The 12537-nt window shown below is 40.4% G+C and overlaps 1 protein-coding gene across 1 annotated transcript in view; it reads right to left on the bottom strand.

Moving 5' to 3' along the window:
* Positions 1 to 12537, bottom strand: part of GPC3 (glypican 3) — a 459253-nt gene that overhangs the window by 55180 nt on the left and 391536 nt on the right. The window contains exon 7 of the mRNA XM_055438683.2: positions 8511 to 8670. Within this exon, the coding sequence (XP_055294658.1) occupies positions 8511 to 8670 (160 nt within the window). The remainder of the gene's footprint in view (positions 1 to 8510; positions 8671 to 12537) is intronic.

Genomic DNA, 12537 nt, shown 5'->3' with positions numbered 1-12537 from the left:
ATTTGATCTCTAAAAGAGAAGATCAAGGCATGAAAGCAGATTGCTTGTAGCTAACAGCAAGATAGAATGGAAAGAATCAGGGGCCCTTTCATGACCCTACCCAACTCTGTCCTCCCCTGCCCTCACAGACCCCACTAACACCAAAGAAAACAAAACATAACTAGCTGAGATTCTTTCAAGATGTAGGTGACTACTAATTTTGTGACTAGTCATTTGCACAACTCAGCAGACATATTTGTCATTGTTTAAATACCTTCCTACTGGGCTAAAAACAAGTTAATGAGCAACTGAAAACACTACCCTGGGGATGAAAAAAGAGGGAGCACATTATAGTGAAATTTGTTGACCGGAACATTGGGAATTTATTATTTTAGCTGTAGGCTTTTGATGAATAAAATTCACTTATGACCCCATGGTACCAAATAATACTAATAATGTTACCCTAAATGGGTAATTGCTTTACAGTTTATAAAGTATTTTTATATTCATTATCACATGTGTTTCATTCAATACCTTATGAAGTGGGCAGATCAGGAAATATTTTATTATTTTTGCATATGAGGAATATGAGGCTCAGAGGAGTTGAGTGACTTTGTCCAAGTCCAACACTGGGAGGTAACAGAGCAAAACTAAGACTCAGTTTATCTGACTCCATAGATGAAATACCCTCTTTCCCATGATATTTCAAGCTTCAGCAGCCTAAGGGTAGGAGAGTGTCCCGTTCACCCATCAGATGGGACCTACCTCCCAGGGTAAGTGACAGGGGGTCCACTTATGCTGAGATCTCATGGTTGAGGGACTGATATCCCAAGGAAGAAGGTTGAAGGGAGGCACTACAGGATCTTAGCTGAGAATTTCAGAAGTGGATTACTTAGTGGTTAGCAACCTTCAACATAAGATCTGACTGCTCGGTTTCCAAGGAGTGCAAAGTAAGTGACATCAGGTCATTCAAACTATAGAATACATTGTGGGAACACTGCCATAATCTATTCCTGGACTTGTTACCAGCTGCTGCTGCTGCTGCTGCGTCACTTCAGTCGTGTCCGACTCTGTGTGACCCCACAGACGGAAGCCCAGCAGGCTCCCCTGTCCCTGGGATTCTCCAGGCAAGAACACTGGAGTGGGTTGCCATTTACCAGCAGGGCAGTATAAATCCGCATATATTTTGAGCTCTGAACAGGACTTGATAATTTTCCCAATAAAAAATCCAAGGACATTTCATTCTCTTACAAACCCTGTACTCATTCTTCAGCAGGCAATATGATTTGTTCTAAAGTGTGAAAAATTTGCAGATGTTGCCTATGATCAAAGGCCCATTTTAGAGTTCCTCCATTAATTTCACCCTTGTCACCAAACCAACCAGTCAATTAATTTATTAAAACACGTGACTACCAGCCGACATTTGTGAGGGTTTGACTTGACAGTTCAGAAGAACAGTTAAGCCACTGAAGCATCCTTCCCTTATTCTATGTGCACAAGCGTGTTAGGAATCGGAGTATAAGGCTGCTGCTGCTGCTAAGTCACTTCAGTCGTGTCCGACTCTGTGCAATCCCATAGACAGCAGCCCACTAGTCTCACCAGGCTCCCTACATCCACTTAAAAAAAGAAGGATGAAAATCATTGGCTTAAAAATATTTTCTAATCTCTGTTTTTAGTAAGAGGAGAGTCATTGTTCTTTTGCTTGCAGATTGTAAAGTAACTGTAGGGAGAGACTATGGGGTGCAGAGATTCATGGGGCTCACAGCTTCTCTCCAGAACTACTGGGAAGGGGTGACTGAAGGGGTGGGGAAGCAGACAGCTTCTGTCCCTCCCAACAGCTAGGGAAGACAGAGAAGAATGGCAAAAGGGACCTGCTGAGACTTGGATTTCACCTTCACTTCCAGTCAGGGAACAAGTGTCAAGTTTTCTCTTTTCAGTCCTCACACTGACATGAAGAGACCGAATGTTTCTTGAGGGCAAATATTTCCACAAGAAACACTGGTTGAGTATGGCAGGAAACTGCCCTTTGGTTCTAGTACTGGTTCAAGTCCTAGGCCCGAGGTATGTTCCACGAACTGTTCTCCTCACACTGCCACCAACCAGCTGAAGCCCTTCTGCCTCCCACGGAGCCACAAGGAATGTTCCTATATTCTATGGTCTGTTTCTGCTTTCCTCATCCAAAGAAATCAGCTTTCGCAGTATCCATTCTTTGGCCCAGCTTGAGACAAGAGTATCTTTGTTTTCTGACTCGCTGTTATAAAGATGTTAGGCTCGCCAGCATGCTTTGGCTGTACCCACAGAACAGCACAAGCTGGAGCAAGAAGAGGTCCAGGGAGGACAGGGGTGAGGGAGTGGTAACACAGATGTCTCTGAGACAGGTACTTCTTGCTGGGAGTTTTGTGTGAGCATAAATTTCAATTGTGTTTCCAACAGCAGGTAAGCACATGTGCACACCTACGTGTGTGTGTGTGTGTACATGTGTGCGCATGGGCATGTGTATGTGTTTTCTCTGTGGGTGAGACTTGGCGGACAGGAAGCAGATGCTTAAGATGCTTAGTCATTATGCCTTGGCCAGGGACACATGGCCAGAGCTTGCAAAGCTTCTCAGGGATCAGCCCCAGCCAAAGCTCTGGGAGTCGCCAGCTACCCAAATAGCTTACAATAAGAGCTTTGACAAGGCCAAAAACTAGGAACAATGCTGATGGCAACCTGGCAACAAAATAGTCATCTTATTGCACCGGGTCCATCATGGATGATCTACCGTTGGAAGGGAGTCTGAACATGGGTGTTCAACACTGGTGCTTTAGAACTCATGCGCTAAATTCAATCTTTTCAGAAAATACATGCTGAACTTGGGTTGCTGAGAAAGCCAAAGAGTTTCCAGAGACTTTGGAATAATAATAACAGTCCTCTGGTTGTTATAAATATTTGAAGAGCTTCATAGGTTACAAAGCACTTTCACACTTATTATCACATTTGATTTTCACAACCACCCACTGAGGTAGGCAAGTATGATTATTCCCATTTTATAGCTGGAGAAACTGAGGCTCAGAGCAGCTACATAACTTGCTCAAGGTCCCACTGTAGTAAATATGCTAGGACTAGAACCGAAGTATCCTCACCTACCACAGAGATGATGGGCCTTGGGCCTCTCTTATACTCCTTAGAGTACTTAGCCCAATGCAGGGACAGGTTAGTGGCTTCTTGTATGCTTCAAGTATCAAGCCTAAATGCCACAAGAGTTCAACTGGAAGGTGGTAATGACTGTAAACAAATCACCTAGGGATTGTGTTAACATGACCTCCTGATTCAGTAGGTCTTGAGGTGGGGCCTAAGATCCTGCATTTCTAACAAGCTCCCAGCTGATACAGATGCTGCTGCTCCATGGACCCCACTTGGAGTAGCACGGGGTAAGGGGAGATTGCAGAATGTCAGTTACCTGGCTTTAGTTGCCTTTTATGGGTCTTAAATAAACCAAAAAATCAGGCGATTAATTCTGATCTACATTTGCAGGCTCTTGGAGTGCCCATAGGTCAGTAGCAACAGCAACACACCAGGTGCTTTAACAGTAGGTAACATTTTTGGAGTGTTTACTAGGTCCAGACCCTGTGCCAAGTGCTTTGCATGGATTATTTTATTTAACGGCCACAACACTATGAAACAGGCTGAGAAAGGAGGTAACCCTCCAAAAGGAAAACATATGATAATGCCTTGTTTTGAGAAGTGAAAGGAATAGGTCAGCTGTAACTGTGGGTAAGAAGACATCGTTTAGTGGTCATCTCAGCAGCAATTAACAACAATCGGAAAGAAGGGTCAGACTCCAAATTCAGAAAGAAGAATTATAGAAAAAAAGAGAGCACTTGGGAAACTTTAGGATGAAGACTTTTAAAAGTGAATATAGCACAGAAGGCTTGGATACTGCTCAGAACTTACTATGAGCATCCTGGCCTACAAGTGTGCTGAGGGCCAGGTGTGGGCAGCCCTTGGTAAGAAGCCTGGCTTGTCTGACTGGAAAAGTCAAAGGAGCTAGTGTAGAGAAAATAAGACCTGTTTTAATGTGTAAATAGCTCAGGAGAAGAACAAAACACAGGGAATCTGCATGGTCAGAAGAAGGTGTCCCTGAAAGATTCCAGTAAGCATGTTGCCAGGGACTAAAGCCAAATATACGAACATCATCACAGACTGTTGGCACTAGCATGGCCAGCGAAAGATGTCTGGGCATTCTCTTCATTTTACAAATGGAGAAACTGACTTCTCAAAAGAGGAAGGGTCTTGCCCTGGGACACATGGGAGTTAGAGGTAAAGCCAAGAATAGAAGCTCAGTGTCCTGCACTTCCTCCAGTGCATCAAAAGATGGGAATAAGTGAGCTAGGGAAAGCAGCCAGTAGGACTGCTTGCTGGCTAGAGTGCAAAAGAACTGTTCAGGGACAAAAGGGAGACAGAAGAGAGTCTGAACATACTCTGAGCCTTGTTTTTTACTTTCAAGTTGTCTTTTGGAGGAAGGAATTTGGAAGCTCTAAATGAGATAGAGGTAAATGCACAGTGTTCCAGGTCTAGCTGACTAAATGGATGCTGATGAATCACCAGGATCAGATGGCATCTCCCCAGATTTGGGGTAAAACTGTGTAACAGCTGACCAAAATGTATAGCTTGTTATTCCAGATAGCTATTGTGCCACGAGCCTGGCAGATTGCCAACGAGTCTCCTCTTCATGAGAAGCATTTCAAAGGGGACCCAAGGAACTCCAGGCAGGTAGGATCACTGAACGTGTTAGGCAAGTGTACCCTATTGGGAGTAAAGCATCATTTTTTCCTGTAAATTAAATTAACCACCATTTGTATAGCATTTTACAGTTGACAAAGCACTTAGGGTTAATCATGCCTAACTAATTGACTAGAATTCTTTGAGAGGATAAATGTGCATTTGGACAAAGGGAAACCAGTAGATGTAATCTATTTACATTTTGAAAAGGCCCTTGACAAGGTCCCACACCAAACACTCTTTAAAAAAGTTAAGTCACCATGGAATCAGGGAATTGCACTTTGAAATGGATAGGGAAGTAGCTTATAGGCAGGAGAGCAAGAGGAGGGATAAACAGGGACTTTTGGAGAAACACGAACAGTGGTGTGTACTAAGGATCAGCATGGGGACCAGTTACTAGTTTGCTGAGTCATCTAAGCAACCTTTAGCTGACCGAAAGCTTTTTGGGGGGAGCAAAATGCAAAGCAGATTTGTCCAATCAATGGCCTCTGAAAGCTGACTGCCTGACTCTGAATCCTGACTCTGACCTTAGCCACTGCATGACCTTAAGCAAGTTACTCTACCTCTTCCAGCATCAGTTTTCTCATCTGTAAAGTGGGGATAATAATAGTGGTGTTGTGCAAATGATATGAAGCAATGTGTGTGAATGTCTGGCACAGCACTTGCAGCATGGTAAGTGTCCAATAAACAAAACCTTCTATGAGTTTCTTGTTATGTTTACTCAACATTCTTTCTGTAGGATGCCAGGCTCTGAGTGACCATGTTATGCCTTAGGAATGGAACTTGGGAGCAGTGCAGACTATTTCTTGAGGAAAGTATTGGCAGAGTTTGTTTTAGTAATTCAGAGGGCAGAGATAAGTATACAATGAGATGATTGTGAAAGATTTCATTGAAGGAAACAAACAATTATGGAGCACCCAGTATGTTGCAGATACTGGGACAAATGCTTCACAAACTTTTTCCCTTGATTTGATCCTGAACTAGTTGCTTAATGATGGGATGGATCAAATGGATCCCCTTTTGATGGATGAGGGAATGCAGATTTGGCTAGGAGGCTAAGAACTGACCCAGGTCCTGCTAGCTCATAAGGAATAGAGCCAGAATTCAAATACAAGTTTACTTGACCCCTAAAAATATTTTCACTGCATAATACTTGAAATGCACTTTTAGGGATGGGTGTAATTCAATAGAAAACAAAAGGGTATGTACATAGAAATAAATGTGGGGAACATTTGAAGACAGAAATAAGAACAGTATGTCAATTCATGCTCCTGGGGGATGAGTATGGTTTGTTCTTTCCAAAGTGTAGGGTTGCTATGGGGCTAGTGGTGGGAAATGACACTGGAAGGATACTTTAGGCTAGACTAGAAAGCCCTCAGAACTCTGCTAAGGAGTCTGAGCATAACCCTCCAGGCAACGGGGACAGGATGAAGGTAGCTGAGTTAGGAAGAGGTAGGAGATGCTTTCGAAAGATTAACCTGGCAGCTGTACACGGTGAATTTGGTGGAATCTTCTGCCTGGGTCTCTGATTCTTTGTTCTCTAATCTGTTAGCCTAAGGCTCTCAATACTCCTGGCTTAGCCTAGAAGCCTGGAGTCCACTTATGTGATCTTAGCATATGCGGGGGTGGGGGATGTGACGAAAGGAGGATAGAAAGGAAACAAGTGAGAGAAGCAGAAAAAAAATGATAAATCATCTACAGGGATTTGGTGCCCAAATGTATATGAAAGGCAAGGGAGAAGAGTCAAAGAAGACTTCAGTTTTAAGCCTCAGTGATTGGGATAATGGTAGTGGCATTAGAAAAATAATGATATTAAGGGAGGAACCAGTTTGAGATGGTCTATTGTTAAGTTTGATTTACGATACATCGAGTTAGGGGTAATGGTGGGAAAGTCAGGAAGAATAAAGCTAGTAAGCAGCTGGAGATCTGGGAAGGTAGCTCAGGAGACCAGGGAAGACTGGAGGTAATAATTTTATGAGTTATCCCCACAGTGGTATAATACTTAAAGAATGTTCACTGAAGCATTAACCACAACAGCAAGAGGTAGAAACAACCTAAATGTCCACTGATGGCTAAAGAAATAAAGTAACCATAGGACAGGCATACAGTGGAACATTATTTAGCCTTAAGAAGAGGGAAATCCTATAGTCATACAGTACAATGTGATGAAACTTGACATCATGCTGAGTGAAATAAGCCAGGGCTACATGACTCCACTTCTATGAGGGAGCTAAGTAGCCAGACTCATAGATGCAGAAAGTCAAATGGTGGTGCCAGGGACTGAGGGAGGAGGAAAGAGAAATTAGTGTTTAATGGGGACAGATTTTCAGTCATACAAATGAAGAAGTCTAGAGATCTGCTGTATAATCTGTATATTATTATTAATAACAATACTGTACACTTAAAAGTTTGTTATGAGGGACTTCCCTGGTGGTACAGTGGCTAAGACTCTGTGCTCCCAAGGCAGGGGGCCCAGGTTCCAACCCTGGTCAGGGAACTAGATCCTACATCCCACAACTAAGGGTTCACATGCTGCAACTAAAGATCCTACACGCCACAATGAAGATCAAAATTCTTATGCACTGCAATTAAAGACTTGGTACAGTCAAAAAAAAATAAATATTTGAAAAAGTTTGTTAAGAGGGTAGATTTCATGTTAGATTTTATTTGCCAGAATAAAGAAAAAAAGAACTTACAGAAGTCATTTAAAAAAAATGAAATAGCCAAAGTAGATAAGATATGTATTTTCTCTGGAGAAGTGAGGAAACATAGAAGCTTAAGAAGAGACTCAGTTTTAGGACAGCATTAGAAAGAAATAGGGAAGGAAAGAGGTTGAAACAGAAAGAGGAGCTTGTAGGGTCTCAGAGGCCACGGGCAATAGGATTTCAAGGAGAAGGCTGTGCATTGCAAAAGGACACCAGAAATCTAAGACCCAAGTTGGATTTCTAGCTCTTTCATTTAGATGAATCTCATTTATTCTCTGAGACCCAATTTTCTTGTAGTCATACACTACTTTATCTCTCTGTATAAATGGAAACAAGAATGCCTATCCATACAAAAGCATTTTGTATATCGGGCTAATCGATACAAAGGTGACTTGTGAAGAAATATTTTTTGTTATGGTTGTTTTGCCTTCTTGGGAGCATCAGCTCTTTATTTTTCTTCTACTTGTTTTCATGTAGCTGTACAGTTATGTAGCATAGCCTATCAGTGTTAAATTACCAGTGGGAAAAAACAAATATGACATTCTAAGAGGAGAAGGTCACCTAATGTCTTTTCTTTGAAAGTTACCCCATCGTTGGTTTTTCACTAGGCTCTCAAGATTGCATTTCTTTTTGCATCTCTTTTTATAACTGAGAAGAACCAAGGAAATTTCCAGTAGGAAACAAAGCCAACTGATTTAGGTCAGTTCATTTTAGACAATGAAAAACAGGGAAGTTACCCTTTTAGGTCCAGAGATTTTTTATTTTTTTATTTTTATTTTTTTTCACAGTTTACTTATCTCTTTTATTACTGATGAATGTTTGGGTTGTTTCCAGTTTGACGGTACTGTGAATGATGCAAAGCTTTCTTGATGTGCCTAAAAGGCACATCAGAGATTTTTTAAAAAGCTACCTGAAAAGTTCATTTTTCTAAAGTGTAGCCTTTCCTTGATGGCATTGTGTGTTACAGAGAGATTTTAAGGAAGTTATAAAGAACAGATTCAGTTGGTATATAATTCCCAAGCATCACCATTTTAGCTCAGATTTGAACCAGCACTAATCACTTACCTGCAAGGAAGCGGAGCTGGTTCTTCACTTTCATCATTCCATCACCAGAGCCTCCGATGCACTCATCTTCATCATCGCCACAGTCTCCACTTTCAAGCCCTTCCTCATCAAGGTTTTTATCCAGAACTCTACCTTTGGGTACAGACATGGTCCTCAGGAGCTGAAAGAAAGCAACCAGGATTGCAGCAACTTTTCATATTTCTCAAGTAGGTCTAAGACAGTGTGTTGTTAATGGGAAGCATTTTAAAATGTGAAAAAGAGCTACACAGAATATAGACATACATTGCTTATACTCTTTAGAGCTGCATACTTCTGGACCTTTCCATAGCATTTGACTTGATTCTCCACTCTTTCACTCCACTTCCACCATCAGTAGCCAGAATGAATATTGTATCAGAACTTTCCCATGTCTTAAGCCTCCGTGGGAGGAGAAGTCACTGATGAGGAACTTAAGTCATGATAGGCAAAGGATATTTACAGGCTGAGAGAACACTAAGTTCAGAAAAGATGTCTATGAAAGCCCACTATATCTATATTTACATTCACTTAATTAAATCAGCAAATGCATCCCACCGCATGAAGAAAATAGCAGTGACATTTTATACACATTTAGATGAATACTTATAATTAATTGTTTCATACTATGCCCTGATCACTTGAAAAACTTAAAAAAAAATCTCCATCTTCTGCAGTTTCAATAAGATGCTTTGAAATTCATTCTGCTTTATTGTAGATCATATACCTAATAAGAGGCATACCTGTTTTGCTCTGCAGTATCTGGCCTTTCAGTCACACAGTCAGTGCCTTTTTAATTTTAAGGTGACTTCCACCTCCCAAAAGTCTCACCACAGACCCAGAAGCCCAGCTCACATCATGAGTGGTCTTCTGAGGGCAATTTTACTTTTCCTCACCATCTCTCTCCAAAGCTGTATTCCAACACCCTCTATTCCTACTGTAGCTTCTGCCCCACCATCCATGTTTAGTCCTAAATATCAGTCCACCTCCTATTTTTAAATAATGGACAACAAAAGATGTGGATATACAGAAAGTGAGACTTTCGCAATTGCAGAACAGGTATCCAAGAAAAGAAACGCTGCATATTTACACAGGCACATTTTGGTTTCCGTGGCTTTCACTGTCTGTCTTCACTGTCCCTGCAAAATATACTTTTCTGCTCTCCACCTGTGATTTAGCTCTTACACCATGATCTACTTGAAACAAGCTATATACCATAGAGAAGTGTGATTCTGCAGGTTTGTTTCTCTTGCTAAGCAAAGAAAGAAAAATCCACAACAAAAAGCTGGTTCTTTCCTGGCCAACAGCCTCTAATGGTATCAGTGAAGCCAACCCCTCTATCATCTTCTACTCCAGCACCATCTCCACCATCGAACTAAACACATTTCCTTCTCTACCCTTTCCCCCATCCTATGCGTCTAAACGTATAATATAGACACAAAGACTGGGATAAGCTAGACCAGCAGTTCTCTAACATTTAGATTTCAGAACCCCTTTATACTCTTATTGGGAATATCAGGGAAATTTTGATTATACAGTTGTATCTATCAACATTATCATCTCAGAAACTACAACTGAGAAATTAAAAGAAATATTTAAAAATTTAAACATAACAAATTAAAAACTCAAAACATGTTAACATAAATAGCATTTTTAATGAAAAAGAAATATATTTTCCCCTGACATAATACCATTAGAAGGAAGGCTGGCATAGTTTTACATTTTTGCAAGTATCTTTAATATCTAGCTTCATATGATACCTGGATTATCATACCTACTTCTCCCTTCAATCTGTTGTTATATGTTGTTTCAGTTGAAACATTTGCAGAAAATCCAGCCTCTTACAGGTATGTAATAGGAAAAGACAGAAGTATTTTATTAAGAGTAGCCTTTTCAGATAATTCTGGATATTTTTCACTGAAACTACATAAAAACTCAACAAGTGAGAAAGTTTACTTGCAATGTTGAATATGAAACCATATAAGCAAACTTTTCATGTTATGTTACATTAAAATCCATTGGTATGTTTTGAATTTTGAATGGGCCTTTTACCCATTTTGTCTCATCATGCACAGATCATCTGGAAAATATTGGTTCACTGAGCTCTGCAGGTCTCCCAGATGTTGACACCTTTCATTATATGATATTTTAAAAATCACATTCATTAACATCACCTCCAATCTCATTTAAAAAGTCTTTGAAGCATTGGGAAGCTCTCCAGGTCATGGTGGTAGATACAAGTTTTCCAAAATTTTAATTTACTCTTTAAAGTTTGAATTTTATCCTTGGCAACAAACACTATCAGTATTTCCTTTAACTTTCAGGCTCTCTTTGTTCCTTTCAAACAAAATGTCTAACAAATACTCAAGCCTGCGTAACCATAGTTTGTCAGTCATTAAAAAAGGCTAATTTAGCTCATGGCTTAAATAATCTCACAAATGCTTTTCCTTGAGACACATATCAACACAGTTCGTAGCATAAGTACCTTACAGGTAAGTCAAATGTCATAACACAGAATATTTTTTTTAAGTGCACTCAATTGTTAAGGTTTAATATATTAATCATTTATACTGCTTTAGCAGTGATATTCTTAAGTGGAGTGCCTTTTATTTTCCTGCAAGTGTAATGATTACGAGTACAATTTGGTGTCACTGCCTTGATTCATACTGACAGTTTGGTACTGACAGTTGTACTCACTACTGCTTCTGTACCATCAGTGCAAATATCAGCACAGTAAAAAAGGCAAATAATATTTAGTATTATTGTGCAAGTCATTTTAACTTGTGTGGATCCTTGGGTTTCATGGACTACCAGGGTTCATTAACTATTTTTGAGTACTACTACCTAGACGATAATGTCATTTCAGTTTGACCAAACCACCCTAATTTCTTCCATTACCATTATGAAATGTATGGGAAAACTGCTTTTGACATACATGTTTTAAGGTCAGTTTTGAAAAATACATCTTTCATGTATATCACGGATTACCTGAATTAGAATTGTTCACATAAGGGGAATCTGTGGTTAGATACAGCTTTGTGGACTTGCTATTTCTCAAACACATCTCACATCTGTGCCTTTTATTAATCCCTTCAGCAAACATTAATTGAGCACCTAATGTGAATTGTTTTCATTTCCGTCTATTGAAAGCACTCCATCCTTTCGAGCCAAGTTCAAATGTCACTTCCTTAATAAAGCCTTCTTGGCCACCACAGATGGTCATTATAATTCTCCCTTTCCCTCTTCCAGCATTGCTCCCTGTATCTGTACCTCCCAAATAGCACTTTATGAATGCAACCTGGTATTATTTATTGTACATGCGGCTTCACTCCACCACCAGACAGTGAACCCCATACCATTTAAGGCAGTGTCTGGTACATAGTTGTTGTTTAGTCACTAAGTTGTAGCCAGCTCTTTTGTGACCCCATGGACTGTAGCTTTCCAGACTTCTCTGTCCATGGGATTCTCCAGGCAAGAATACTGGAATGGGTTGCCATTTCCTCCTCCAGGGGATTTTCCAGACCCAGGGATCAAACCTGCATCTCCTGCACTGGCAGGCAGGCTCTTTCCCACTGAGCTACCAGGGAAGCCCCTGGCACATGATAGGCACTCAATAGCACTTCAGTGCTATTGAACTGAAGCAAAAGGAAATGGCATGGCATATTTAATTCTCTAAGAGCTACTTCCACAATCTCATGAAAAAAGAGAAAGTCAAAGCACAGATGAATTATAGAAAAACTTGTAAATGAATAGCTAAAGGCTTTTGGACGACCCTGGCTAAGATCTGTAGCTAATCTTTGAGAGGCTGTTTTCCAACCTCGTGTACAATGCCTCCAGTATTCTCTGGTATTTTAGCTTTTTTTTTAAGGGCAATTAAAAAAAAAAAAACTTAAAAACTTTGCCAGTGAAATTACTTCTTTAGTTCTTAAATTACTCCCACTTGGGTGACAACTTCAGCATTGAAGAAGGATTACAGCACACCTTCCAACCATATTACATAGACGTTGCTGAT

This window comes from Moschus berezovskii, chromosome X (genome assembly GCF_049115385.1).
Source record: "Moschus berezovskii isolate FMDL1 chromosome X, NW_MosBer_1.0, whole genome shotgun sequence".
Classification (NCBI taxonomy): Eukaryota; Metazoa; Chordata; class Mammalia; order Artiodactyla; family Moschidae; genus Moschus; species Moschus berezovskii.
Note: the sequence above shows the minus strand (reverse complement) of the source record. Positions and strands in the feature narration are given on the sequence as shown.